General features: G+C 36.1%; 1 protein-coding gene across 1 annotated transcript; it reads left to right on the top strand.

The window, feature by feature from the left end:
• The first annotated feature begins 355 nt into the window (after positions 1 to 355).
• slc4a2b (solute carrier family 4 member 2b) lies at positions 356 to 27,461 on the top strand. The gene is made up of 22 exons (XM_016291401.1): positions 356 to 380; positions 8,918 to 9,147; positions 9,323 to 9,450; positions 11,913 to 12,112; positions 13,485 to 13,621; positions 15,196 to 15,408; positions 16,229 to 16,409; positions 17,279 to 17,414; positions 17,641 to 17,842; positions 18,396 to 18,501; positions 18,793 to 18,977; positions 19,096 to 19,312; positions 19,826 to 20,032; positions 20,554 to 20,771; positions 20,863 to 20,881; positions 21,330 to 21,482; positions 22,086 to 22,207; positions 22,757 to 22,923; positions 23,111 to 23,364; positions 24,196 to 24,365; positions 24,550 to 24,723; positions 25,732 to 27,461. The coding sequence occupies exons 1-22, from the start codon at positions 356 to 358 to the stop codon at positions 25,810 to 25,812; spliced, it is 3,525 nt and encodes a 1,174-aa protein (XP_016146887.1). The 3' UTR covers positions 25,813 to 27,461.

The following is a 27,461-nucleotide window of genomic DNA, read 5'->3' as shown; positions in this document are numbered from 1 at the left end:
GTATGAATTTCTCATTGCTAGTTAGTATAATTCAGTCTAAGTACAGAGCTTAACTGGTTAACTGACATTGGCTGGCCTCTTAATGGCAGGCAACTGTTGATCCATAAGGTTAATGATCAACCCGACGACACGACTGCAGGTTTTGGGTGTGTGTGGATGTGGGGTGTGTTTGGGGGAAGACTAGAAAATCAGCGATTGGAGTTCGAACGAGGCCTGGCGTTGTGAAATGGGGCTATATCCTCTTCCTGCTGCGGTCATGTGACAACAGGTTGCGGGAGGGTTTCTGTTTGCTCATCTTTTAGATTTGCTTGGAAAACTAGATTACTTTTCTTACTCTTGTGTTTAGACGGGATCGATGACCAATGGATTTCCTGTACAAGGTAAAGGTCAGTCATTTACTCTGTTAAAAAAAACTGTCTGCATAGGTTTAAATTAGCTGTAGCATTAAATCTGTTACCTTGACCATCCTTATGGTTCACAATGAGGTATGTTGCATAATAGTCTCTGATAACCCTCTGATATCAGCCATTGTTGATGTATTTTTGCGATATTTCATGATCAGATCTTATAAATCAATGCTTGTCAAACAGTTTGAAAGAAGTTTGGAAGGCTGAGGGCTGGTGCATCTTGCCTCATCGGTCCGAGTAAATATCGAAAGGGGGTGTTTCTACAGGTTATCTTGGCTCCCAAATGTGATTACTATCATGCCAGGGTAATATTGCTGTCTTAAGTGTTTAGCTTATGTTGTACAGTATTGCATTGTTTTGTTAGAACTTAGAAGTCAGTGTCACAACTGTTTAAATTATAAAGAACATATCTGAAATATTTGTAAAAATCAGAGTATTTTTTATTTAATTCATTTGTTTTATTTTAATAATAATTTTAAATATTTTGTATTAAAAATGAAAAATAAATTATTATTCATAGTATTTTTATATTATAAAAAATATGTAAAAAAATTTATTTGCATATTAATATGTATATTTTTATATTTGTGAAACCGACTACATGCAAACATACAATACTGTAGCAAATTAGCTCAAAAGGGAAATGTATATAAATAATTAGTTAATTATGATTAATTACAATTATTTATATCAGCTGCCCGGTAGTTACTGTAGCAGAATTAAATAGCCCTCAACTAATCTGTTCGTCCAGCGAACATTCAGTGTAAGTTCATATCAACTCTAGGAAGGATATTTTCATGGCCACAGAAAATACTTTCATCCAGTATTAATGCATTAGAGCATGTAGGGAGGATCAAAATCGTAAAGGGACATACATTTTTTTAATGGGACAAGAGTTTTATTAACTAAACACTAACACAAACTAGTCAAACAAACAGACATGCATACATACACTCACGCGTGCATACAAAAGGCGAGCAAAGTGGATGAAAGAGTTCATTAGAAGAACAGGGAATGAAGCTATGGAAAATGAGTCCGTTAACCACCTGAGGGAAACCATCAGTGCCGTTTTACAACAGGGTCTACCGCTTATACTAAACCTCTGTTTTGTTTAGTTAAATGTACGATACTTGCATTGCCTTGGTCGTTGAACGAGTGTCCGGATGCAGTCTCGGATGAAAGTCTTGATTTCTTGGTTTCAAGGTTTTGGACTTGTGATCCCCTTCTACTGGGTTTGAAGAGTGATGAACTCCAAAGATGTTCTGACTCGATGGTGATTGGGAGTTTCTTCCCAGTGGAAAGTGAAAAAGAGCTAAGAGAGACATCAGCTGAGATCCTAGGATCTTTGGTGAATGTAAAGACAAGGCCAAAGCCTGGTGCAGACTTAAGAGTTGCAGAAGCGTTCTAGCCCACATCCTCATCCTCTCAGAATCTAACAGAACCGCAGACTGACTGAGACGTGTCATTGATGTGAGAGCTTTATCTCCTATTGAGCTCACACCACCGGGAGGTCACAGAGCCAATGGTGACTTTCACTTTTGGAGGGAAAGTTTACGACTCTTTGTCTTTGAGCATGGTATTTTGCATATGTAATTTGATTGGGTGTTGATGCAAAATTACTTAAGATTCTTAGAACACTAATATATTGCCTATGTACCAACATATAATATACACTCTCGTTTAGATCATCAGAAGACGAATTCATAGATGCTGAACATGGTAAGATTACATATAGGTAAGATTACAAGTGGTTCTATCATAAGCGTGCATAAAACCGTATACAATACAAAAGACAATATACAAGAACAGTAACAGCATATACTATGATCTGAAGTATATGTGTGTTCATTCAAAGAAAGGTTTTCCTATGAATTAATTGGAGAAGAGTCCATTTTTATGGGCATTATGTGTCTGTTTTAGAGAGACTTGAGTAGGAGGAAGATTCTCTCTACATACTTTTAGGTTGTTAAAGTTGATCTGATCTGGCTGAGGTGTCCTGGTTGCCATGGTAACCAGGGGCCTAGTGTCATTCACAGACATCCTGGCACCCAGCATGTTTATTGGATGAGGGGTCTGTGACTATTTGTTAATCTAATGGATAATTGATTTGTTAAATCTAATGAAAAATGGTGTGTCTGATTGGTCCAAATGCTACAATACACTGGAATGACATTAATCACATGAAGCAAAGATTAAATATTGAGTGAAATATTATTGTAAATATATAAATAAATGACCTACAAAATAAAGTTTGTGCCAAAATCAAAGTAAATGCAAAGTCTGTGAACATCCACAAAATGTATTATGAAATTAATACAATTAAATAAATCAAATGAAATGGTTATTGACTATCTAAAGTTTGCATGCCTGTAACTCTAAAGGTATTCAAGATATTTACACATCCTTCTAGATTCTCATTCTTCATAAACTTTTCTTTTGAAATCTTAAAAATAATATAATGATGCTGCCATCTTTCTCAAATCATTTTTACCCCCCTGTAATCTGGCTCAGAATCTCGGGTGAAAATTGTCGTTTTGACCCCCCTGAACAAAATAGTTGATTACTCCGTAAATAATCATCTATGACATTTAATATTTTGGCTTTCGTCACTATTTATGTTTATCTTTCTACAGAAAAAATATGAACAAAATGAAAAATTTGAGCCGGGGAATTTTCCTTAATTTGGTTGATTTGAGACTGAATGACTCTATTAACATTTGAATGTCTCCTACTGAATTCACCGTTCAATATTTATTCAATATTCTTGCATATACAGTATCTCACAGAAGTGAGTACACCCCTCACATTTTTGTAAATATTTTATTATATCTTTTCATGTGACGACCACTGAAGAAAATGACACTTTGCTACAATGTAAAGTAGTGAGTGTACAGCTTGTATAACAGTGTAAATTTGCTGTCCCCTCAAAATAACTCAACACAGCCATTAATGTCTAAACCGCTTGCCACAAAAGTGAGTACACAGGACATGGTTCCAGTAATCCATGTCCTTAGTCTGCTTGTCTTCAGCAAACTGTTTGTGGGCTTTCTTGTGTATCATCTTTAGAAGAGGCTTCCTTCTGGGACAGCAGCCATGCAGACCAATTTGATGCAATGTGCGGCGCATGGTCTGAGCACTGACAGGCTGACCCCCCACCCCTTCCATCTCTGCAGCAATGCTGGCAGCACTCATACGTCTATTTCCCAAACACAACCTCTGGATATGACGCTGAGCACGTGCACTCAACTTCTTTGGTCGACCATGGTGAGGCCTGTTCTGAGTGGAACCTGTCCTGTTAAACCGCTGTATGGTCTTGGCCACCGTGCTGCAGCTCAGTTTCAGGGTCTTGGCAATATTCTTATAGCCTACGCCATCTTTATGTAGAGTAACAATTCTTTTTTTTTTCAGATCCTCCGAGAGTTCTTTGCCGTGAGGGGCCATGTTGAACTTCCAGTGACCAGTATGAGAGAGTGAGAGCAATAACACCAAATTTAACACACCTGCTCCCCATTCACACCCGAGACCTTGTAACACTAATGAGTTACATGACACCGGGGAGAGAAAATGGCTAATTGGGTCCAATTTGGACATTTTCACTTAGGGGGTGTACTCACTTTTGTGGCCAGCGGTTTAGATATTAATGGCTGTGTGTTGAGTTATTTTGAGGGGACGGCAAATTTACACTTATTCAAGCTGTACACTCACTACTTTACATTGTAGCAAAGTGTAATTTCTTCAGTGTTGTCACATGAAAAGATATAATAAAATATTTACAAAAATGTGAGGGGTGTACTCACTTCTGTGAGATACTGTAGATGCTGAATTGTGATTAGCCTTTTCTTTCTAGCATTTATTAATCTATAGTTGTCAACTGTCAGACAACTGCCTGCTATATTCTTTCTTTTGAAGCATAAAGGTCTTCATAATAATACTCTTGCACTCTTAACATTATTAGATATGCTTGTAGAAGCAAGAGTTGCATGAGCTCAATAAGACTATCTCTGCCCACAGCTCTCCATAACGCTTCCTTCTATTGCACGCGTCTCTTGCTGAGTCAGTGGGATTTCAGACACCTCACTGATCTGTGTGGCTAATCGCTCGCTGGCTGTGTGCGCTCAGACAAGAGACTTTGCTTTGGCCAGTGGCTCTTCATGTGAACTGACACTAATGCCGCTAGGGAGCTACTGCTGATATAAGCCACAGCTTCTACTCAGAGTTTGGCTGCTCTGGAGTGGTCTTGTGGGACGTCAGACGGTTTACTTTGGGTTCAGCTTGCTGTCTTGTTGGCCTGAGCATTGTGGGTCATTGAATGCTGTATATGTGTGTCTATTATTAGGCAAAGAGCCAAACCTCAGTGTGATTTCATTGTAGACAAAAGTATTTCATATATATATATTATTTAAAGCTTTTTATACAATCCGCGTTCCCCCATGCCAGCCGATCAAAAATCAGAAAGAGATAAATAAAATAAATAAATAAATAAATCAGAGAAAAATAATATATAGTTTTTATTAATTACTTATAGTAGTTAATATAAGTAGTATAATACTTATAGTTAATTATCATTTTTATTAATTATGGTTTTAGTTTTAGTTAGTTTAGTACATTGTTAAACTGAGCCTTGAGACTGGTCAGTCTGTTGTTCCCACATGCCAGTGAAAGTATTAAAGGCGCCCATGTAAAGTCTCAGAAGAAATTAAAGCAGATTTGAAATCTCAGCAGCGCAAGGTAACGTAACATGATGGATGTTTTCTGGAGAGTGTCAATATTTGACTGTGGAAAATGTTGAAGTGTGGCTGAGAAGATTACAGTAGATTGTTTTGCACAATCGAAACCATGCGCCTTTCTTCCAAATCGTGTTTGTTTTTAATCACTCTGCGGAGAATGACTAACAGCCCTCCGATGACAGCAGGAACACAACGAGGTTGCTCTCACTTTGTTGTTCTTGAGGACATACAGGAGGAGCGGTGTTCTTTGTGAGCAATAACTGATTGTCAACAGCTCTAGCATCATCTAAGCATGGTAAGCTTTATTTCTTGGAGCGCATTGGTGGTTTAGACCCTATTATCATGTGCCGACTCTTATGTTCTTGTTAGTTGGTTGGAACAGATCTAAGATGGACAAAAAGACTCAAGGATATTGAATAATTTGAATGACTTGGGTAATTGCTGTTATCCATTTGAACTCTGTAACTTCAGTCATCAGCCACTCATCAGACCTGGGCTGCACTAATAATCGAGATAAAACCAAAAATGCGATATGGCTTAGTGCAATTATCAAATTGCAAAGGCTGCGATTGAATTAGAGAAATATATGCGCCGTGTATTTAAGAGTGTTCTTACACAAGCAGCTTATTATCTATCTAAAAATATTAATTATAAATTTCTTAAATACAGTAGTGATATTTATTTTTTATTGATGTATTTTTATTTAGTATTAAATATTATTATTATTATTATTATTATTATTGTTGTTGTTATTTTATAGCCAGATTAATTTATAATCATAAAATTCTGGCTAAATTGTGAAGCCCTTCAAACAAGCAAAGTAAATGTGGAGTATTTTAAGATGTAAATTTTATCAGAAAAATCGCAATTCGATTTTTTCCCCCCCCTAATTGTGCAGCTTTGACATTGCAACAATTTGGTTTTTGTGCGATATGAAATAAATGCAGGAATTTTCTAAAGATGACTTGAATAGCTACATTCGGAACAAATTAATTCTAGAATGATCTGGGGTAATTTTGTAGATAAATGTTTAGAAAATACAAATAATTTGTAATCTGAAAAATACCATTTTTTACTCCAAAAAAAAAATTCTTATATTTCCACTTGAGTTTTCATAGGACACATGCAGCTGTGTGCAGCTCATTTTTAAAAACCAGAAACGCTCGCTGTAATACTGTATCATAATCTACACACTTGTAAATCAACACAGTGCTTTGCTTTTCTCTGAAAACAGCCATGCATATACATTTGAATCTCAGTCTTTGTGGTTTGAATATTGCTTTAAGTCATTACAATATCAGTTTAATTTCGATGTAATGTTCAGCCTCATATCAGACCCAGATAAAGTCCTACAGTAAATTGACAGTGGCAAAATTATTTTAGTCTCTAGTCACTAAAGCACGTGTGTCATACAAAAAAACTGCTATGGTACTTAATGTGCACCATGGTATGCATGTATACACCATATGAATGCATTATCTGGCAGAAATTCTCCTTCTGTAATGTAGCGTGTGAGATGGCGTGGTACTGTCTGATGGCAGGAAACAGGTTTAGATGAAGGAATTTAAATGGAAAAGGTTTGTTGTGTCTTATGTTTTGGGTAATTTATTTTTGTGTTATGGTTATATTGCTTGTGGGAAACAAGTAGATTTTGTGAATTTAGCAAAAAAAAAAAAAGACCATTTGTCATTTCATGGAATGAATTACAGTGAATGTTTATTCGTTTGTTTGTTTGTGTATGTATTGAGCAAATGCGAGCACTCCATTAAGGTGCAGCTAATGAGATTGTTTTTGACTTGAGATTATTTGCTTGTGTCATTGCAATAAGCGCAGCAATGAGCTGTAAAGCCTGGCAGGAAACAGGTTTAGATGAAGGAATTTAAATGGAAAAGGTTTGTTGTGTCTTATATTTTGGGTAATTTCTTTTTGTGTTATGGTTATATTGCTTGTGGGAAACAAGTAGATTTTGTGAATTAGCAAAAATAAAAAAAAACCATTTGTCAATTCATGAAATGGTTGCATGGAATGAATTACAGTGAATGTTTTATTTGTTTGTTTGTTTGTGTATGTATTGAGCAAATGCGAGCACTCCATTAAGGTGCAGCTAATGAGATTGTTTTTGACTTGAGATTATTTGCTTGTGTCATTGCAATAAGCGCAGCAATGAGCTGTAAAGCCTCTAGTGTTTGCATTTGTTTGACATTATATCATGATTTCCATTTCATTTAGAAAGAGATTAATTACTGTCTCATTTCGAAGGCGAAAGTCGCAATTGTTGGCCGCGTACGTCATTGAGGATGTCTCGTTTCAGAAAAAAGCAACCATTATAAAATTGACTGTTATTGTTTATGAGGCATAAATTGTCATTTCTTTCTTATTTTGGAATTTAATAGCTACTGATCTAAAATGAGAAGACCTCTATGACGTATGCAGCTAGGAAATACGACAGCCTTCAAAATGTTCTGTGACTAACTAATGCTTTTGACCATGACTCCCTCTATTTGACTTGAGATTATTTGCTTGTGTCATTGCAATAAGCGCAGCAATGAGCTGTAAAGCCTCTAGTGTTTGCATTTGTTTGACATTATATCATGATTTCCATTTCATTTAGAAAGAGATTAATTACTGTCTCATTTCGAAGGCGAAAGTCGCAATTGTCGGCGTACGTCTCGTTTCAGAAAAAAGCAACCATTATAAAATTGACTTATTGTTTATGAGGCATAAATTGTCATTTCTTTCTTATTTTGGAATTTAATAGCTACTGATCTAAAATGAGAAGACCTCTATGACGTATGCAGCTAGGAAATAGGCACTGTGAGCGGTAATGTCTTATATAGACAGGTGTGTGGCTTTCCTTATCAAGTCCAATCAGTATAATCAAACACAGCTGGACTCGAATGAAGGTGTAGAACCATCTCAAGGATGATCAGAAGAAATGGACAGCACCTGAGTTAAATATATGAGTGTCACAGCAAAGGGTCTGAATACTTAGGACCATGTGATATTTCAGTTTTTCTTTTTTAATAAATCTGCAAAAATGTCAACAATTCTGTGTTTTTCTGTCAATATGGGATGCTGTGTGTACATTAATGAGGAAAAAAAATTAACTTAAATGATTTTAGCAAATGGCTGCAATATAACAAAGAGTGAAAAATTTAAGGGGGTCTGAATACTTTCCGTACCCACTGTATATGCACACATCATTTTTATATATGCATACATTTTAAGTAGAGCTAGTGTTATAGTATCATTAATATACTTTATTATAGATTTTTGTAAATATTTAAATTAGATTTTCTGTTTTCACTTTAATTTTAGATTAGTTTTAATAATTTAGCTGTTTTTGTGTTTTTTTTATGTCTATATAGTTTTAATTCATTTTTATTTATTAGTTGTAGTTTATTTAGCTTTAGTTATTATAGTACTACAACAAAAAATTTAAATTTTGCCTTGGAAAGTAGCTGAAATAAAATAATTTAAAATTTTTTATTTAGGTTAATTATTATTTTATTTCAAGTAATGAAAATGTTTTATTATGGTTTTAGTTAAATATATCAGCCCTGGGAGGATCCAGCAATAGAACAATAATAATATACAATAGTGTTAGCAATTGTACAAATAAAAATATAATCTTTTAGGAGCACATTTGACAAGATGTTTCAATTTATACCTTGATTACACAATTTCAAAACATAGTTTTACAACTCTAGAGCCCTGATAAATGTTGAAAGCCATAAATGTGAAAATGCAGAACCGAAACTCTATAGCTGTAATCTTCTCCAGATCACCGTCACTCGTCCCATCACATCCACCACCCCCTGTCCAAACTCCCAGGAGACGGCAGGAGGAAGAAGAGTGGGAGGAAGAGGAGACGGAGCAGCAGTAAGGACCACAGAGTGTGTTCCAGCCCCAGCGGTGCTTTAGCCATCGAAGAGGGTGAAGATGAGGAGGAGGAGGAAGATGAAGAAGCTACGGAGGGCCAGAGTGTCACAGAGAGAAAAGACAGTGTTCAGGTAACCTTGTTTATGTCCACAGTTCAACATTTAATTGAATGTTTTAATTTGTATGAAATATAACTCTTTTTTTTTTTTAATAATACAAACTCAAGTTGTAAGTGCTTGTTGACTGTTTTTGAATTACTAGCTATAATAGATTTGGATTGTTTCTCTCATTTTATCTCTGGTCCAGTTCTTCGTGTCAGATGACGAGCCTTATGTATCCACACCCGAGACTTCAGAACCTCTTCCTGCGCGAGAAATCCTGATCGTCCCCTCGTCTGCTGTGTGTGCAGAGCCTCAGGACAGCACATCCACTGAGTGAGTCCATCTACTGCGGTGCTTTAGCTTTGTTATATATGCTGATGGATTATGTCATTATATAATTACTTGGAGGCAAAGCTTTGACACGTTGCACACCATTCACCTACATAGTGCATAATCACAGTTCATATTTAGTACAGTTATTGTTACTACAGTAAAAGTAAAAAAGACAAATATTTGGTGTTAATGGAAATCCAATATTAATGTCATTTCATTATATGTGTAATGTGTGATGATTTTAGTATATGACAAGTATTGTAATAAATCTCACAGAAGCTGTCAAGAACATGTCCAGGTTCAGATTTTACACCAAAAATCCAAATAAAATAAGGGAGAAATTATAGTTTTGTTTACTGTTAATCAGTGATATTATAGTATCATTGAGATACTATTATATATTTTTTTTAATATTTTGAACTAGTTTTTAGTTTATTAATAGTCATTTTAGTGTTAAAGTGTTTCTTTATTTAATCAGTTTTTTTATGTCTGTATAATTTTTATTTCAGTTTTAGTATTTAGTACATTAAGTCAGACTAAATAAAATTGAGAAATGGCAACTACAGTAACTGAAATAAAACAAGTTTGATTTACATTTATATTTATTTTTTATGTATAAGTTTTATTATATATTATTTCAGTTAACGTTTATTTTAAGTAACAGATTATTATTATTATTATGATTAATAATAATAATAATATTATTATTGTTATTATAGTTTAGTTTAACCTTATAATATACTTTGTAAATTTAATATTTAACTTTGGTCCTAAAGCACAAAGGTAGAAGTTAAATATTTAGGGCCGTCAAGAAAAAATGTTTTCATTACAATTAAGGATATTTTCCCCTAAATTGTCATAAATTTAATGCAAAACAATTCTCATTCTCATTAATTCGAAAAAAAAAATTTCAGGGTTCACGCAGGCATAAACCTGGAACTTTCAGGATTTTTATTATTTGATTATTATGATTTCCAGCTCATTAAAATCATTATAATATTAAAAAGCCATGGAAATTTCTATAGTGAATTATTTTTTGGTTAAATTAAGCTCGGCACTAAAATATGTAATCGGCTAGAAATTGCTTCTTAAGCATGCAATATCTATAAAATGTTATTTATACATTCTGAAAAAAATGTAAATCACGCACATGCATTACAGTAATGAGAATATGGCTGAAACATGTTCTTAATTGTCATGAAAAATACATAATACTGCAATAAATAAAAAAATCTTAATGGCCATTAAACAGGCTTAATTTTCTTCATTCAGTTTTGTTTCATTAATTTTGTTGTGAAATGTGACCTGGACATTTTTGTGTAACTTTGGTATTTTGTTGGAAACTGTGTCAACATGGTAAAAAATTTTTCAAGGGAAGTTCTCAGAGTGTTGCATGTTGCATTCTTAGTCTTCATTTTGCAGTTTTGTTGCAGTATTTACTCGTTTGAAGTGGTAGACATTGCAGGTTTCGTAGCCTGACCCGTAGAGCATCCACCTTCAGCTTGTGTCCGCCTCTCTGGTGTTGGTTTATTGTAAATCGTACCCTGTCCGTTACCTAGAACCGGTTATTTCAGAGAGCAGCGGGGTATCAGCCTCTCTCCAGACCTTCATCACCACTGTCTACATCACTCACCCGTTACTACTAGCAACCGCACTTTGCTTTTATAAAGCGCTCTCCACCTTTCCCTCTTGCTTTCTCATCTTTTTAAATGCAGGGCTGTCTTTACAAGCATCGGGATTCATTGTCAGATCATTTCAGCAGGTTGTTTTCTTCTGTTCTTCAGTAAAGTTAACACTAATTGGGGTTTTTGGTCTAAGATGCTTTCAGAAACATAACTCAGTTTAAACTAAAGGTAAGTGCTCATGAAGATGTATTTGTTGACAAATGCAAAATCAATAGGAGAATATCTGAAGGGGATATTCAGTCTTTCTCTGATGTAAGCTTTTTGTGTCGGAATTTTAAGAAAATTAGAGCATAATTTTAGTGACATGAATGTACAAAATGTATTATTTCCTCTATTTTATTAAGCTAATAGTAAAACACTAACTCTTCAAAAAGAGTACTGGTTTACTCTGTTGACTTTACCTTAAGTTTTCCTTGTTTATAATGCTTATATTGTTAATAATGCTTTTGTATGATGAGTCTCTTATAGACCATCTGATTTAAGTAAATGCTTTATTCATTTATTGAAAGCTTTTCAATCTAATGAACCTCACTTTGTTAATAGTGTAAACAGCATGACATTTTTTTGTTTAGTGTTATTTTCTCAGTATAATAGATTTTGCATTATTTATGTGTTAATAAAGATCTTTGTTAGCTTTGTACAACAGTAACACTTCAAAAGTAGTAACTCTTTTATTCTTTTTGTTGATTTTCCAGTAAGTTTTGCTTGTTTATAATGCCTTTTGTATTAGTGGTTTAATGAAAAGTATTTGACAAGGTCTCATTTTGTCTGTTGTAGGCCATCTGACTCTGTTCCTCCGATCCCTAGCGCCACTGAACCCAGCTCTCTGCCCCGTGTGTCGAGTCGCAGCTACGACCTTCAGGAGAGACGTCGCACGGGCAACATGACGGGGACCGAGCAGGCCAAATACCAGCGGATCCCCACTGATGAGTTTGAGGCACAGACCCTGGCCTCGGCCGACCTGGACGGCATTAAAAGTGAGTTTTTTTTTTAATGCACATACCCAGTAGAGATTCAGCTTTGCATTACAGGATTAAATTACATTTGAAAGTATATTCAAATAGCAAACAGTTAGTCCATAATGTTACTGTTTTTACTGTATTTTTGATCAAATCAATGCAACCTCGGTAAGCATAAGAAACTTCTTTAAAAAACATTTTAAACCGGTGTTTTTTGGTAGTTCTTGTTTTGACTAATATATTAGCAAAGAAAGCACAGTTCCACGACCTGATCTACTGGGATTGCAACATCTAGAAGTCAGAGTTTCCACTAGTTTCATCGTCTTTCAGGAGATTTGTACCAAGCATCCTGCTACTCTTCACAGCAAGAGTCTTTTGTGGCCCAGCGGGACAAACCTTTATCAGACTTCAGCTGTATATCAGCGGTTCCTGTAATATACCCAATCAGCTTTCTAGAGCTTTTCTCAACAGTCGTGCTATACGGGCCATTAATTAGTCTGGGAAAAGGCCCATCCGCTGGGATATGCTCGACGACAGGACTTTACACGGTTACTGTCTACCGTTTCTTTTGACCTGTGGATGTCAGAACATCAGTTCATAGACAAAACAGTTAATCAACAGTAAGTTAAACTCTGCTTGACTTTGTTTCATCGCCAGCGATTTCAGTCACTGTCAGCTCTCATCTGTCCTTGCAAATCACTCTCAGAGTGTGAACGCCTTTTTTGTTAATGTAAAAGTGGATTTCAGCTCGCCCTGACAAGCTATGTGGGAAAAGGCTTTGGCCTGTTTGCTTGATTGGAGTTTGTTCTTATACTCACACTAGTTCGTCAAATCCACCTGAATTCCCTCCCTGACCTTTTTACCCTGAATGTCTTTGGCAACTGGCCCATCCTGTAATTTCATCCTGATGAGCGTTGTGTTATGAACAAAGGCGATGACCTCCCTCTCAACCCTGCCAATGAGATTTTACCTAGTGAATGTGGTCATTTAACTGATTTGAGTAATACTTACAGGTACTGTACGTGCATCCTGGGAGAAATATACTTTGAATGAAAATCTGAAATACTTTATAGTACAGTGCAGTGTTTTGGAATATTTAATGTGGTACATAATCAATTAAAGGTTATTTTATATCCGTCAGTTACATTTCTGTTCAAAAGTTTAGGGTTAGTAATAGTTTTTTATGCTTTTATTTAGCAAGTATGCATTAAATTGCTCAAAAATGACAGTAAAGATATTTATAATGTTACAAAAGATTTCTATTTCAAATAAATGCTGTTCTTTGCCTTGAAGAGCATAAGAGACTTCTTTTAAAAACAAAAATCTTACACCGCAAACTGTAGCCTGTTATTTAAATAATATACATGTTTTTATTGGTCCATTCTTCCAGGCCATCGTTTTGAAGATGTTCCTGGAGTACGTCGACACCTGGTCAGGAAAAGCACGAAGGGTCAGGTGGTGCACATCAGCAAAGACCACAAAGAGCCCAGCACACGCAGTCGCAAACTGGACCGGACGCCACATGAGGTCAGACACCTGTTGACAGATACTAGTTTCTTGGTTTCTCTAGCTTGGTTACTAGTTAATGTCTGTAATTTGGTTGAAACTAGTATATTAACCCTGTCTGGACACCCAAGGTTCATGGAAAACCTCAAAAGAAAAAAAAAACATATATATATATATATATATATATATATAGTTGCGTCACGCGGACACGTTTTCTACGTTGTTTACGCTTTGATTTGAACGAAAACAACGTATACGCGTGATGCAGCTGACACAGAATAGCATACGCTGCTTACGTTCAGTGGATATTCTCCAAAATGGCACCAGGGTGACGCGGAGGCTATTCCATTCAGTATAATTTTTATAATTTTTTTTGGGAAAGAAATTCTAGAAATTAATACTTTTATTTAGCAAGGATGCTTAAAATTGATCAAAAGTGATGATAAAGGCATTTATAATGTTACAAAAGATTTCTATTTCAGATAAATAGTGTTCATATCGATATCGGAATTATATCGTATCGACCGAAATTAAGAAATATATCGTGATATCAATTTTGGCCATATCGTCCAGCCCTAACCGATCTCCTTGCTACGTTTCTGGACCTTGATCGTGTAACGACCCTTGCTGTCTATGGGAGGGTCAGAGAGCTCTCAGAATTCTTCAAAAATATCTTAATTTGTGTTCGGAAGATGAACGGAGGTCTTACGGGTTTAGAACAGCATGAGGGTGAGTAATTAATGACAGAATTTTCGTTTTTGGGTGAACTAACCCTTTGAGGAGTAACCAAATGTTCTGTGAAAACGTTTTTGTGCCATTCCCTCTGGCTGGGATTTTGGGACAAATTTGTTATCATAGACATAACTAGCTAGGTTTCAGATGTCTTTACAGATGCCTTCACAAAGTCCTGATGGGCTATTTCAGAGTGTTTAGTCCTTTTCCCAGATTGAGGCTCATTCACTGCATTCCCACTTTATTTGGGACAAGCCCGCTGTCCTTCACAACAAATAAAAGGAGGATTTTAGGGGGCAGGACCTGATTAAAAATGAATGAACTTCTTTCCTTTCACACACCTAGAAATAAAGAAAAGATCAGCTCGGGTAACCGGACACCGCGAGCCTTCAGAGTCAGCCATGTTTTATTAACGCCCTCAGATCCCCCTCTAGACAGGTAAACCAGCTATGTCTTAGTGTACTTATGGACCCTTTTACTTCTAAACAACACCAGTGGGTGTTCACACCGCTGCCTGACATCTCATCATTCAGTCTTGCTCTAACGGCATGGTCCTTTTAGACTTTTCCAGACGGCTTGCTCGGCATCAGAAGGTCAGAAAATGCTGTGTTGTGGTGTACATGCACATGCTGGATGCATCGATTGGTGTGCGATATTATGTTTTAGGCAGATCAAACCAAAGTTAACTTGAGTTGAGGTACAAGCTATTTGGGTTAAAATGCATAGCTGGTGTCTGTTGCTTTAACTACCTTAGCAAGTTGCATTCATCCAAAGAAAAACCTTAGATAGTTGTAGGCTTTTTGATTGTAAGGTGTTTTAATAGCTTTTTTTTCACCCGTTTATTGTATGGTCTTTGGCATCAGGTGTTTGTGGAGCTGAATGAGCTGATCATGGATAAAAACCAGGAGATGCAGTGGAGAGAAACGGCTCGCTGGATCAAGTTTGAAGAGGATGTGGAGGAGGAGACGGACCGCTGGGGGAAACCACACGTCGCCTCGCTGTCATTCCGCAGTCTGCTGGAGCTGAGAAAAACCATCTCTCATGGTGAGAACCTGGAGAAACCTGCAGAAAAGTCTGTTTTATAGTGAAGCGCTAATGTCAGGTTAGAGCCTTTTATTGTGATATCAGTGTTTGATTGCATAATTAATTGCAAAAGCACCACAGTGTCATGCTGCATGACGTGCTATGCTACTAAAAAAGTATGCTACTCTAAACTACTATATATATATTACCATTTAAATGTACTTTTAAAAAAGCTGAAAAGTTAGCAATAATGTGGATTATGGATAAATTATGTAATCACAACAAATAAAAGGAGGATTTTAGGGGGCAGGACCTGATTAAAAATGAATGAACTTCTTTCCTTTCACACACCTAGAAATAAAGAAAAGATCAGCTCGGGTAACCGGACACCGCGAGCCTTCAGAGTCAGCCATGTTTTATTAACGCCCTCAGATCCCCCTCTAGACAGGTAAACCAGCTATGTCTTAGTGTACTTATGGACCCTTTTACTTCTAAACAACACCAGTGGGTGTTCACACCGCTGCCTGACATCTCATCATTCAGTCTTGCTCTAACGGCATGGTCCTTTTAGACTTTTCCAGACGGCTTGCTCGGCATCAGAAGGTCAGAAAATGCTGTGTTGTGGTGTACATGCACATGCTGGATGCATCGATTGGTGTGCGATATTATGTTTTAGGCAGATCAAACCAAAGTTAACTTGAGTTGAGGTACAAGCTATTTGGGTTAAAATGCATAGCTGGTGTCTGTTGCTTTAACTACCTTAGCAAGTTGCATTCATCCAAAGAAAAACCTTAGATAGTTGTAGGCTTTTTGATTGTAAGGTGTTTTAATAGCTTTTTTTTCACCCGTTTATTGTATGGTCTTTGGCACCAGGTGTTTGTGGAGCTGAATGAGCTGATCATGGATAAAAACCAGGAGATGCAGTGGAGAGAAACGGCTCGCTGGATCAAGTTTGAAGAGGATGTGGAGGAGGAGACGGACCGCTGGGGGAAACCACACGTCGCCTCGCTGTCATTCCGCAGTCTGCTGGAGCTGAGAAAAACCATCTCTCATGGTGAGAACCTGGAGAAACCTGCAGAAAAGTCTGTTTTATAGTGAAGCGCTAATGTCAGGTTAGAGCCTTTTATTGTGATATCAGTGTTTGATTGCATAATTAATTGCAAAAGCACCACAGTGTCATGCTGCATGACGTGCTATGCTACTAAAAAAGTATGCTACTCTAAACTACTATATATATATATATATATATATAATTACTATATTCATTGAGAGACTACAAAGAATATATCTGCCAAAAAATTTTTTTACCATTTAAATATACTTTTAAAAAAGCTGAAAAGTTAGCAATAATGTGGATTATGGATAAATTATGTAATTTTAAAATAAAAATTATGGGCAAAATATTTTGTTTTAAAAACTTCAGAGAAATGGTGGTTGGTCACAAAATGTAAAATATACACTTACCTAAATATACCTAAATAAATTTATTATACATGTGATTTTAACTTAAAATCTTTGATAAACATCCATATTATTTATCAACACTAAGTACAATGTTAATTGTTAAATGTATTTTGAACAAAGGTTAATTATTAGCGAACAGTAGTATATATTTATAAATGAACATTTACTGTACACAGATTAATAAATGCTGATGTAATATTTCTCCACTTTCAGTTTTCATTTTAATTTTGTAGCTTTTAATTAATTATTTTTTTTAAAAATATGACTAGTTTTAATTTTTATTTTAGTTGTAGTTATTTTAAATATGGCAGCTAGCTGAAGTAAAAAGGTTTTTTATATTTTGTTTACATGAATTTCGAATATAGAGATTTTATGGTTTTCGTTAAGTATTATAACATGTTTTATTATATTGATTGCGTTAATGATAATGAGGGCCTCATGTTTGATTCCTCTCATTAGGAGCTGTGCTTTTGGACTTGGACCAGAAGACTCTACCTGGCATCGCCCATCAGGTGGTGGAACAGATGATCATCTCTGATCAGATCAAAGCCGAGGACAGAGCCAATGTCCTCCGCGCTCTTCTACTCAAGCACAGGTAGCGCTCGGATATTTGTACAATAAAGAGTATCTTAAGAAATGACATGTGATTTTGAGGTCTGAATCTGTTTACTCCACTTACGGTCTTTTATTCTCATATAATCTATTGCTTTATATTCTACACCATTCGCCATACCACCGTCCCTATGTAGATCCACACATGACCCTTCGCAGTCTCTCCTAGTCTCTCTTACCCGCTGGCTCCCTTGCTCTCCCTCCCTTAGTCACCCGAGCGATGAGAAGGAGCACAGCTCCTCATTCCCCAGAAACATCTCAGCAGCCAGCCTGGGCTCTCTGATCACCCATCACCAGAGCAGCAGTAACCACCTGTCCCCAGTCCCCGAACTCTCCGTCACAGAGCCACTCATGGGGTCCACAAGGACCAGTCAAGACAGCTCACTTCACATTGACATTGAGAAGAACGAGGTAGTTGGTTGAAAGTGTCTAAGCTGGATTATGTTTTAAATGAGAAGGGCAACGTCTTCTCTTTATTTACTTTGTTCTTTTTTTTAAAAGAAATTATTATTTTTTATGTTTTTGAAATTCTCTTATGCTCACCAAGGCTGCATTTATGTTATAACAATACAGTAACAACAGAAATATTGTGCAATATTATAACATTGGTATTATAAAAATAGAAAAGTTCTTTCAAATTATTTTTCACAAATAATATTTCGCAAAATACTATTTATTGCTCAAATAAAGTCTTGGTGAGCATAAGAGACATTAAAAATAATTGTAATTATTATAGCACCTTAAATTTGAAAAATAAAGAAAAAAATGTGTCATGCTGTTATGCTGATTCTAAATACATTTTAAATAAAGAAAATGTCTTAAAGTTGCTAAATTAGCATAATTTATTTTATATTGTATGATGGTATGTTTGTTTGCTTGTTTATTTATTGTATTTTGGATTGGAGTCTATCTCTTCAAATCTTCATCTTCGAATCTTCGTGTTCTTATGTCTCATTATTTGCAGAAAGATTCTGCTTCATCCATAGGCATGCACAGATCCAAATCCAAACATGAACTTAAGCTTCTGGAGAAAATTCCGGAAAATGCTGAAGCCACCGTCGTACTTGTTGGTAAGCAATTATAGTCTGATTCTGAATCCTGATGGATTTCTATCATAATTTGGAACCAGTCATAAAGGACTCAAATAGGACTTCTTTAAGAAATGAAAAATAAACTGGAAAAATATGAATATCAGATTATCCCGTTTAAACAGTTAAGAATTGGTTGTAAATTACTACTGAATCCAAATCAACCAGATGCATCAGAAATTAAAATGATTATTACAGATTAACAGCCACATGAACAAACAGCAAATGATTTCACAGAACAACAGGAAATGAAATGTATTGATGTCTTGCTAGGCAGTGTTGACTTCCTGGAGCAGCCCACCATGGCATTTGTTCGACTTCAGGAAGCTGTAGAACTGGACTCTGTGTTGGAGGTTCCGGTTCCTGTTCGGTTTCTCTTTGTGCTGCTTGGTCCTCCCAGCACCAGCATGGACTACCACCAGATCGGACGCTCCATTTCAACACTCATGTCTGACAAGGTGAGAAAGATGGCTGTGAGTCACCACTGCACAAATTCAAAGAAAAGCATCGTTCCATGCCAAAAATTCAGACTATAATGGCTATTTCCAGTGTTAACTTGATCTGATCTCTCTCCAGCAATTTCATGAATCTGCGTACCTGGCAGATGATCGGCAGGACCTGCTCAATGCCATCAATGGCTTTCTGGACTGCAGTATTGTTCTGCCTCCATCAGAACTAGGCGGTGAAGAGCTCCTGCGGTCTGTTGCTCACTTCCAAAGAGAGATGCTCCGCAAGAGAGAGGAGCAGGAAGTGGCCTTGCTGTCCAAAGAGCCCAAGAGCCTTGAAGAGAAAGGTCTGCATTGACCTGTGTTGCTTTAGTTCCAGTTCAGCTTTTATTTTGGTTTATTGTTTTGTGTTTTATATGTGTGTGTGTGTGTGTGTTTTGTTTGTTTTTATTTAATTTTATATAATTTTAATTGTCTATTTTTTGTTTGTGCTTATGTGTATAGTGTTTTTGTTTTTCTTTATTGCATTTCTCTTCTTTGTGCTTGGTTTTTTTATTTTGTCTTTGTTTGTTCGTCTTTGTTATTTGTGCTGTTGTTTTTTTTTCTCATTTTATTTAAAAGTTTTGTTATGAGTGTTCTTTGTGCTTGTTTTGTTTTATTTTGTCTTTTTTGTTTGTTTTTGTTATTAGTGTATTGTTTTTTGCTTTTCCTTTTGTCGTCTTTCACTTTTTTAAATGTAATGTATTCTGTGTGGCGCGTGTGCGTGCATTTTGTTTTATTTTGCAACTTCAGTGTTTATTTCTTCAGTATCCTGTTTTATTCATAATATCCCATATTCTCTCTCTCTCTGTGTAAATCAGAGGCCTTGCTAGCACCCATAAAACTAGAAGACGACCCATTACGACGCACAGGCCGTCTGTTTGGTGGGCTGATCCGTGACGCCCAGCGCCGTTACCCAAAGTACATCAGTGACTTCAAGGATGCGCTGAACCTCCAGTGCATGGCTGCTGTCATCTTTATTTATTTCGCTGCTCTTTCTCCCACCATCACATTCGGAGGCCTTCTAGGTCAGTTACATTACCGCTCTCCATTCTGTCTGTGTTCTTGCTGACAGAAACATATTGGTATGATCTTAAATGCAATAAAAATAATCATTTTAAATGCACGTGATCAATAACAGTTAGACAGTGTTTTAAAATTGAAATTATTGTGAAGGAAAATGTATTTGGTTTTTAAATTGCATTCCAACATCAAAAGAAAAAAATATATACATGTATGCAGACAGAATAAGTGTATGTCATGGTGTTATTTGTTTTTTTTATGGTGATTTGAAAAAAAGAATGTTCTAATATATATAATGTTTTTTTTTTTTTGTATTTAATTCACCAACACATTTTTTTACATTAAATGTGAAAACTGTAAATTGCTTCCAGAACTGACTTAAATGACTTTAAACGGTCACAACCAGTTATGAAACAAAAGGTTATCACACAATCAGTCACTCTGATCCTGAGAAGTATTTTAGATTACTTATGCTTGAACTCCAGAAAGGACCTCTCCATTTAATAATTCTGTCTTGTGTGTACAGGTGAGAAGACTGAAGGCCTCATTGGTGTGTCGGAGCTGATTGTGGCCACTTGTATTCAGGGTGTGTTGTTCTGTCTGCTCGGGGTTCAGCCACTTCTGGTGGTGGGCTTCTCTGGACCAATCCTGGTGTTTGAAGAAGCCTTCTTCTCTGTGAGTTTACAGTACCAGATTCTCTACCATAAGTATGATAAATATGCTAAATACCATATGCTGTCAAAGGTCAAGTTCACCCACAAATGACCATTGATTCAATGATTTATTCAGTATTTCCTTGGTCCATGCTAAATTGGCTCATTGGCATTTATTGAAGGGTGAAGAAGCACCAAAATGTGAATACTGTAGCACTAACTTGTCAGTAAAGCATATGTTTTTAGACTGCCCAATTTTTATTGTCACAAGACAATGATTTGTAAATTTTGAAGAACTTTTGTAAGATGGTCTCTGAAAAATTTGTACCACAAGTACTTTTTAAAAATCTTGTATAGAATTTTATATACAAAATTTAGGGTTGGTCTTATCCAAACAGCTAGCTATCTACATAGAAACCGGCTGCAGCTCGCTGGAAGGCACAGTTTCAGACTCAAACCGCGCAAAACAAACTATCTGCGTGTTTTCTTTTCAGCTTTTCTGAGTTGGCAGACATGGCGGAAACCCAACTAAATGCAAAAAAAAGCTTTAAAAAGTGAACATTTAATCCGATGTCCCCTTTAATATTTTATGTTTTTAGAATGTTGAATCTATCCCTCTCCATTTAATAATTCTGTCTTGTGTGTACAGGTGAGAAGACTGAAGGCCTCATTGGTGTGTCGGAGCTGATTGTGGCCACTTGTATTCAGGGTGTGTTGTTCTGTCTGCTCGGGGTTCAGCCACTTCTGGTGGTGGGCTTCTCTGGACCAATCCTGGTGTTTGAAGAAGCCTTCTTCTCTGTGAGTTTACAGTACCAGATTCTCTACCATAAGTATGATAAATATGCTAAATACCATATGCTGTCAAAGGTCAAGTTCACCCACAAATGACCATTGATTCAATGATTTATTCAGTATTTCCTTGGTCCATGCTAAATTGGCTCATTGGCATTTATTGAAGGGTGAAGAAGCACCAAAATGTGAATACTGTAGCACTAACTTGTCAGTAAAGCATATGTTTTTAGACTGCCCAATTTTTATTGTCACAAGACAATGATTTGTAAATTTTGAAGAACTTTTGTAAGATGGTCTCTGAAAAATTTGTACCACAAGTACTTTTTAAAAATCTTGTATAGAATTTTATATACAAAATTTAGGGTTGGTCTTATCCAAACAGCTAGCTATCTACATAGAAACCGGCTGCATATTGAAACAGCTCGCTGGAAGGCACAGTTTCAGACTCAAACCGCGCAAAACAAACTATCTGCGTGTTTTCTTTTCAGCTTTTCTGAGTTGGCAGACATGCCGGAAACCCAACTAAATGCAAAAAAAAGCTTTAAAAAGTGAACATTTAATCCGATGTCCCCTTTAATATTTTATGTTTTTAGAATGTTGAATCTATAGTAAGGTATAATAAGTCAATTTGGGTCTTTTTTACAGCTAAGAAGAGTTATTGGAGATTTTGGAGTTCCTATTGCCATTCTTATCATGGTTCTGGTAGACTACAGCATTCAAGACACACACTCACAGGTGAGAATGGATAGTTGTCAATTTGCAGGTGATTTGAAGAAGTTAAAATCAAGTAAAGCTAGCATTATTATTATTACTATCACTCATATTTCATGTTAGGTACCCTAAATATTAAAATTTGATGCTTAAACCGGCACTGTTTGTGCTATAGTTTTGTTGACAAGAGGTGTTATGTTTTTGTTATGTATTTTATAAGCAAAAATACTTTTTTTTTTTTTTTGTGTCCATTATTATTATTTTCTTTTATTTCTTATTAGTGTTATTATTTTATGTATTCTTTTTAATGCTACACTCTTTATATTTTATTAGTTTTTATTTTTGACTGACTTTATTTTTTATTCATTCTCTTTATTAATATTTTGTATTATTGTAATTTTTTTGTTATTGTCATTTATATATTTTAATGCTCCACTGTTTATAATTTAATAATTTATATTTTGATTTACTTTATTTTTATGAATTTTCTTCTTATTAGTATAAGTATTATTTTCTTACTATTTTATTCACATATGTATTGTCTTTTTTTTTTTTTAATGCTGCACCCTGCAGAAACTGAGTGTACCACGAGGTTTTTCAGAGACTAGTACTGATAAGCGAGGTTGGATAGTCAATCCTCTGGGTTCTGATGGTCAGTTCCCTATCTGGATGATGTTTGCCAGCATCCTTCCGGCTCTGCTCGTCTTCATTCTCATCTTTATGGAGACACAAATCACAACGTGAGTCCACTGCCATGTTTCGTCTCATTTGTATTCATTATATGTGAACATTTTGTGGGGGGAAAAAATGATTTAATTTGCAATAAAGCTGTTAATTATACACGACAAATATACAACAAAAATTTTTATCCCTGATTCATGGTATACATAAAATCATGGCAGGATTAAAGATGCTCTCTCCTTCTAGGTTGATAGTCAGTAAGAAAGAGCGAATGCTGGTCAAGGGTTCTGGTTTTCATCTGGATCTGTTGCTCATCGTGACTCTCGGTGGCACCAGTGCTCTGTTCGGCCTGCCGTGGATGGCTGCGGCCACCGTGCGCTCTGTAACCCATGCCAACGCCCTCACCGTAATGAGCAAAGCCGTCGCCCCTGGAGACAAACCTCGAATCCAGGAGGTCAAGGAGCAGAGGGTGACCGGGTTACTGGTGGCAATACTTGTAGGTGGGTTCCAAAAATTACTGATTCTAACATTATCCATTTAGATGCATCCTGATCGACACAAACTGCTGATAAAAAAAAAAATATATATATATATATAGTGTAGCATGTTCAAGCATGTTGTGTTATAGATAACAATGTGCTTAATGTTAGTGTTGCACTGTATTCATTTTTGTGTTGCGAACTGTTATTGGATGTTCGAGTTGGATGTGAAAAGAGGCTCCGCCCATGTGTGTGTGTAAGGGAAAAGAGAGAGAAGGAGGGGGGAGAATGAGTGCCTCGCTGGTTCAAGTGCGGTTCTCTTAGAAGTCGGGGTGTGTACGGCGTGGGTTGTGGCCGACAACAGCCCCAATAAACACCCCTTGTACATCAAAACGCCTCGTCCTTGTCTGAGAACACTACAATATATTATTAAAATATTGAAGGATAATTTGTTTGGAATCAGATACTGTTTTTGGAATGAGCAGGCCAAAATTATGAGTTTTTTTTTTTTTTTGTATAAAAAAGTATAGGATTTCATCTAGCAAATATGATGCAGGGCAGTTTCATTATTTATTGGACATTTATGTATTTGATCATATTGCTGTTGCCAGTGTTTTAGAAAAATAAGCAACTAAAGACTGACCAGTACAGGCTTTTTTTTTCTCCCCACAGTTTAAGGTAAAATCAATGTAACACATAGTATCTTGTGGCTTATTGCTACTACAATGCATACTATTTCATAACATGCACATTAAATAAGTGTAAAATGACTATTGTATATATTAATGTATAAATTAAATGAAGGAAATAGTCTATAAAATGTCTTCATACTACAAATTTTGTTGGCTGTAGGTCTCTCGATAGTAATCGGTGATCTGCTCGGTCAAATCCCCATCGCTGTGCTGTTTGGCATCTTCCTATACATGGGTGTGATGTCACTGAATGGGATTCAGCTGACCGAACGGATCTTGCTGCTACTGATGCCCCCTAAATACCACCCTGATCACACCTATGTACGCAAGGTCAGGACTCCAATCAGTTTTTTTGTTTATTAATAAAGAGGATTTTTGTCATTGTTCCCTTAAAAAGGTACTGTGGCTGTAACATACTGCAGTAATAGTGTCAGATACAGATGTCTTTATGGTTGTAACTAACAGTACGGAAGGTAGAACTGATTTGTACTGTGTATCTTGACTGAATCCTCAGGTGCGGACCCTGCGGATGCATCTCTTCACTGCAATACAGGTGGTCTGTCTTGCTGTCCTCTGGGCGGTCATGTCTACTGTGGCATCTCTGGCTTTCCCGTTTGTTCTCATCATGACCGTCCCTGTCAAGATGTTTCTTCTGCCACGCATCTTTAGCGCTCGTGAAATGCAGTGTGTAAGGACCTTTGCATGCACAAAAACACATACAAAGACTTTTTTTTTTCTTGCTTTTTTTGTTTTGTTGAAGAATTAATACATTTATTGTAAAGACATTTATAATGTTACAAAATGTTACATTTTTAGTTTCTAGTTCAAATAAATGATGTTCTTTCGAACTTTCTATTCATCAAAGAATCCTGATAAATGTATCACGGTTTCCACAAAAATTGTACCTGTAACATTGATAATAATCAGAAATGTTTCTTGAGCAGTAATCTCTGAAGGATCATGTGACACTGAAGACTGGAGTAATGATGCTGAAAATTCAGCTTTACATCACAGGAATAAATTACATTTGAAAATATATTCAAATAGAAAAAAAATATTTTAAAATAATATTTCACAGTATTACTGTTTTTACTGTGTTTTGATCAAATAAATTCAGTCTTGGTGAGCTTCTTTCAAAAACATTTTTAAAAAATCTTACCGAACCCAAACTTTTAAAACGGTAAAATAAAAAAATTTAATTACTTACAAAATTAAATTAATACATTTTATTTTAAATTGAGGACATAATATTGTCCTTTGGAATAATGTGCACTTTGGAAGCCTGTTTCTGCCACTGAATAAAAAAATACAATTCTGAGTTTATATGTAATTCTGAGAAAAAAAGTCCGAATTGAAAGATGTAAACTCACAATTGTGACAAAAAAGTCCGAATTGTAAGAGAAAACTTGCAATTCTGAGAAATAGTCACAATTGTGAAATATAAACTCGCAATTGCAAGAAAAAAGTCAGAACTGCAAGATTACATCATGCAATTCTGAGTCTATAACTCTCAATTGCGAGAAAAAAAGTCAGAATTGTGAGAGGAAAAAGTCGCAATTACCCTGTTTGATTTATTATTCAGTGGCGGAAACCGGCTTCCATAGTGCACAGATGTATCATGCACAAAAAGATCAATTCAAAATCATGCTGACTAATGCTGTTTGTGTGGCTTTTCTGTCTCTCTTCTCACTCTCAGTTGGACGCTGATGACGCAGAGCCTACTTTTGACGAGAAGGAGGGTCACGACGAATACACCGAGATGCACATGCCAGTCTGAGCCACGACCACAGCTGTCCGTCTCTTGCCTGTCTTCCTGTCAGTCACGCTATTGGCCAGTAGGATAGTTGCTTTTAAAACCTTGATAAACCAAATCGCACAGCGAGTCTCGACGTGCTGTAGAAGTGAGAATAGTGCATTACGTGGACCTGATCTCCACCCGGCATTTCCAGAGACTCATTTCATTTGTATTAGAGAGTTTGAGCTGCTATCACACCGTTTAGCCTTAAACAAGCGTGTTTGTCGTCTATGAGGAAAAGGAATATACCTTATGGGGTTAACTGGACGTTCACCATTCAGGGCCCATGCAATATTATATGTAGTTTATAGTGAGTATTCATGATCAAGAAAGATTGCCAAGGTCCATTTCATCTTATGCTGCATGCATGTCTGTGCTTTTAATAGTTTTACTAGCTTCTCTTTTATTTTCTGATTTATGACCCAGCATATATTAATTCATACATTTGACAGTATTTTTTTTTTCCTTCATTGCCATCCGATCATGACTTATTTCCCTTTTTCAAAATTCCATCTAAACTGATGTTTTCTCTGCTATAATGCATGAAACCCTAAACTCTCACAATAACTCTAGATGTGCAGATGCTGTATATTTTATTTTGACTGTTACATGCAGAGCGAGTGAACTCGAGTTTTAGAGGATGTATTTGGTGGTAAATGGTCATGAGGGATTTTAAGATGTGTTTTAGCTCGGATAGATGCACTAGTGAACTACTTGGAGTCTTAAAACCCATTTAAAGAAACGGTGCGTCCCTACAGATGATCCCAGAATTGTAGTGTTTAGGGTTCTGATTCAATTTATATGTTGACCTGATAAATTGGTACTTTCTGACACATTTTCTACCACGTATTAGTGGGTATATTTGATGGTAAGTGGTCTTGAGGAATTTTAAGATGAGTTTTACCTTGGATGGAAGCACTAGTGACTTAGCTTGGCATCTTAAAACACATTTTAAGAAAGAAAAAAAAGAGCATCCCTACACATAATCCCAAATTTGTAATGTTTAGGGTTCTGATTCAGTTTATCATGGTTCATTTATAAGAACTAAACATTTTGACCTGATAAACTGGTATTTTCTACCACATTTTTAAAGTCTTTCCGCATACAACATTGAACTAACAGTAAAACAGAAGTCTGTTCTTTTCAGCACCAGTTCTCAGTAAACACAGTATAGATTTTGATTTACTTACTAATTATTTGTTGGTTTAATGGGAACCGTATTATTCATGTAAGTTCATGAGGGATTTTGCCACAGAATTCCTGAATAATACCACAATTTTTTTTCCCCATCATTCACTAATACCCCACTTTTTGGATCTCTAATGTAAGTTATAGGGTGAATCTGATTTGATTCAATTAGGGCTGTGCAAAAAATCTTTTGCGCTTTTCATGCGCATCTCGTCAGTAAAGCCGATTTCGAGTAAAACGCGATTTTGTGTAGCTTATCAGTGAACTACGACTCTGTGTCGTAAATGCCGCTCCATCTGAACGCACATGCTGGAGATTTACTACTAATCACAGGAGCGGCTTTACTGACGAGATGCGCATGAAAATCGCATAAGATTTTTTGCACAGCCCTAGATTCAATACACTTCCACTTGGAATATTTTGTGTGCACAAATTAGAGGTCT

This window comes from Sinocyclocheilus grahami, unplaced genomic scaffold (genome assembly GCF_001515645.1).
Source record: "Sinocyclocheilus grahami isolate Dianchi unplaced genomic scaffold, SAMN03320097.WGS_v1.1 scaffold270.1, whole genome shotgun sequence".
NCBI lineage: Eukaryota > Metazoa > Chordata > Actinopteri > Cypriniformes > Cyprinidae > Sinocyclocheilus > Sinocyclocheilus grahami.
The sequence above is the reverse complement of the archived record's forward strand: the minus strand, read 5'-3'. Positions and strand labels throughout refer to the sequence as shown.

Bases quoted from the DNA above. Each gene is read 5' to 3' on its own strand.
- slc4a2b (XM_016291401.1), top strand. From the start codon at position 356: ATGACCAATGGATTTCCTGTACAAG. The intron at 22,208-22,756 runs GTGAGAATGGAT...TGCACCCTGCAG, and splicing joins TTCAAGACACACACTCACAG to AAACTGAGTGTACCACGAGG. The intron at 24,724-25,731 runs GTAAGGACCTTT...TCTCACTCTCAG, and splicing joins GCGCTCGTGAAATGCAGTGT to TTGGACGCTGATGACGCAGA.